The 3,448-nt window shown below is 42.8% G+C and overlaps 1 protein-coding gene across 1 annotated transcript; it reads right to left on the reverse strand.

The window, feature by feature from the left end:
• Positions 1-1,620: 1,620 nt before the first annotated feature.
• On the reverse strand, positions 1,621-2,825 carry LOC117866340 (cytosolic sulfotransferase 18). Its single transcript, XM_034750535.2, has one exon. It carries the CDS (start codon positions 2,696-2,698, stop codon positions 1,724-1,726), a length of 975 nt encoding a protein of 324 aa, XP_034606426.1. The 5' UTR covers positions 2,699-2,825; the 3' UTR covers positions 1,621-1,723.
• Positions 2,826-3,448: the final 623 nt, after the last annotated feature.

Below are 3,448 nucleotides of genomic sequence, written 5' to 3' on the forward strand. Positions count from 1 at the left end.
CTCTACGTAATTGGATTTAAATCCGAAATCGTAGAATTAGCCAATTAAGAACCAATTGCACGCTGAGATATGAAACCATTTGTATTGCATCTTCTAGAATCACATAACGAATGGGTCCAATACGCTATCTCTTTATATCATGTGCTATCTTCTATAAAGACATGAAAAACTCGGATGAACCAATGGATGACCCAAATCTTCGTTAATTAGGCATGTTTGCTATATGTTTTTGCATGCTTTTATCTATTTTTTTATTCAGGGAGTTGAAGTATCTTATCAATTGGGCATGTACATTTTACTTTAGTTATAACTTGATGTGTGACCCGGTATGAGCTCGTTTAACTCTTTAGTTTTGGGCCCTGGCCTGTAACACCCCAAAATCTCCAACCTTGCATTTTGATAAAATTTGCTAGAAACAATTTGCTTGTTTAAGGCATATAAGGTCATTTTACATTTTTAGGCATTTAAAAGCATTTTTCTAATTAAATAATGAACTATAGGATTTTATTTATGCATTCATGCCGCTGCATAGTGTTCATCTTGTTTGCTCGATTTCAAGCTTGTGTTTTGCTTTTGGGTGGCTGTTTCCCTTTCTGTCAATTAGCTAGTTGTGTTTGTTTTTCAAAGTTCAGGCAGTCTATGCCTTTCAGCTTGACTTTCAGAGTTCAGTCTGTTGGCCGGTGTCCTTCTGTTTAAATTCTGGAGCAGCAGCTAGCTGTAGGCGCAGCTCACTTTTTCAGGCCGTCGCAGCTTCTCTTTTCAGCCCAGCACAGGCTCTAGTTAATTTCTGTTCTTGTGGTGTTTCAGTTTGAGTAGTATCTGTTCTGTTTCAGTTTCCGTCTGAAACTTCCTGCTGGCGCGGGTAGCCTTTAGCCTGTTGTTCAGCGTTTCCTCTCTGGCAGCAGAACGCCGCAGGCCGGCCATTTTGGCCCGTCCAGTCGCCGGCAATAGCAGATGGGCCAGCTCCGTTTCTTTTGTCCGTTTCCCTCGCCTCAGCCCAGACAACAGGCAGCAGCCCAGCTTCCGCCGCACGCATCGGCCCAGCTCCTTCATCACGCAGGGCGGGTGTTGCAGTGGACTCGGCGATTTCCTGGACAGTGCTAGGGCAGGTGGTGGCGGCTAGTAGAAGGCGCCGTTCTACTCAAAATGTCTGTTCTAATCATCAATTTTGACATCTGCCGACCCAGATAACATTGTCTGTTAAAACAATATCCGCTATTTTATTTTGTTTTTCTAAAGAAAGATTCCTTTAGTTCATAATGTGGTCATCATAGAACTATCTCACCTCCTCTCAAATGATATGTTAGTGCTACTGGTAGTCTTTAAAAAAAAAGGAAAAAGTGTATTTTTCATCCTTCAAGTATCGCAAAAGTGTTTAATTTCTTCTTACTGTAGGTACATCAATTTTTTTCTCGTATTTTCAATTTGATGAAGCGCCTATGATCCCACTGCTCTTTTTTAAAACCTTTGGTATCTGATATAGTTTGAAGGCACAGATGGCATTTTTTTGGGCAATTTTTGAACGTCATATGACTGGGAGATATATTATTGTTTGAATTGAGAGATTATTTTACAATAGTAGCGATTTCGTATTCAAATTTATTTATGAACTTGTACACAAATTCCAAACTAGAGGACTGTTTATTCTTGCAAACATAACAACTGATGACCAAACATCCAGCAAGAGAGATACAGAGAGGAACGAAGGATGTGTAAGGATACATCAAAATACAAGGCCAGATCCTTTGAGTTTCTCTTGTACGATGTCGTCCAATTTCCTGGCCATTTCTTCACTAATGTGATTCACCCAATCCCCCACCTTCCCTCTTCTAAAGTATGCTGATTTTTTAACCACTACGCTTCCCCTTTGAACAACTTCTGTTTGACTACTGTTCGCTCCACTAAGCGTCTTGAAGCTGCACAATCTCACAACCTCTTCAGGAACCCCGGCATCTTCTTCTTCACCGGTAAATGGGGCACCGAGGAATGATGCCAGCACCTTGACAAACTTTACCGGCTCTAACATCATCTCTTCATACTTTAGGAAAAGAATTCTATCAGACTTTATAACGCTCTCTCTCCAATATTCGAGACAGTGATCCCAGTAAGGACCATAGCCCAATACGCCCTCGCAAAACATGTTGAATCCAACATTAATATCAGGTTTTTCTCCAAAAAACTCACTCATAAAGTGCCACCGTGACACGAATGCATCCTTAGGATCTCGGCAGATGTACACGATTCGGCAACCTTGGATGCTTATGGACTCTGGAAGCAATGAAAGGGGCATGTGAGTAGCAAGGATCCTCGGAGGCGGGAGTTTTTCGATGAAGGTCAGGTCCCCATTTAAAGGGATTTCAACGTCAATGGTTGGAATGACTTCTTGGGGGTGACGGGTGAGAAGCGGGTGGTTACCAGAGTCATAGTGAGAACGGTTGGTGATAGCAAATGAGAGAGCCTTCAACCAAGTTGTACCACACTTGGGGTTCGTGGCGAGGATGATATCGTCATGGCGAGCCTTGAAGGTCGCCTCCAGGAGCATAATCCTCTCAAGAAAAATCCGTCGAAACCAGAAGTTCTTGTAGAGAAATAGTGGCTCTGACGGAGTCTCTCTCATTGGAAGTTTGGATATGAGATCAGTACCATGGCTTTCGGGCGAGCTGTTTGTGGCGCTTCTCTCCTCCTTGGCCTGTGACATTGCTCAGCTGCTTTGGAGTTTTTGCAGTCTCTCGCTGGGATGGAATGGATGGTGTAGCTGGTGCGGATTGAGCAGCACTGCTGGCGTGCGGAACATAAATAGCAGGTAGCCCTTCGTGAGCCAATGCGGCAATGCCCAACATTCTTGCTCCAAAGAGATCTAGAAGAAAAAAAGTTTAAGGGCACCGACACTACCGGGAATCATGGGCCAGATCCACGAACAGATGCCAGCTGGACCCAACTAGCTCTGAGCTAGTTGGGCGTGGCATCTGATTATATTATAGAGGGAATACGATCCGGTTGGTATGGATGCCGACATATCACCCTATCAAGATTGATCCAGAAAACTGGCATGCAGATCTCATGGTGTCTCACTTGATGCTAATCAGTGTTACACATAAATTAACAGCAGTGAATGAACTGCTTCAAGTTTCCAGCGACAAAACAGTGGACTATGAGTAGCACTTAAATCAGCACAAAACAGTGGAACTACGCCAGTTGAAGTAGTCTCGATCATCACCACTGTGATTAGCAGTAGATATCTGTTCTATTCCAAATCTTTCACCTTTGGAACTTTAGATGTGTGTATTTTCACATCATCAACTATTTAAGTTGAGCGCCCTACGACAACCGACTCTTATAGAGATGAAGTTATTCATTACACAGTTTATAGTACAATCATGACAGGGCAAATGGTTTTAGAAACTGGCAGCATGAATGGACTTATTTTCCTGAAAATGGAATCAACATG

This window comes from Setaria viridis, chromosome 8 (assembly GCF_005286985.2).
Source record: "Setaria viridis chromosome 8, Setaria_viridis_v4.0, whole genome shotgun sequence".
Classification (NCBI taxonomy): domain Eukaryota; kingdom Viridiplantae; phylum Streptophyta; class Magnoliopsida; order Poales; family Poaceae; genus Setaria; species Setaria viridis.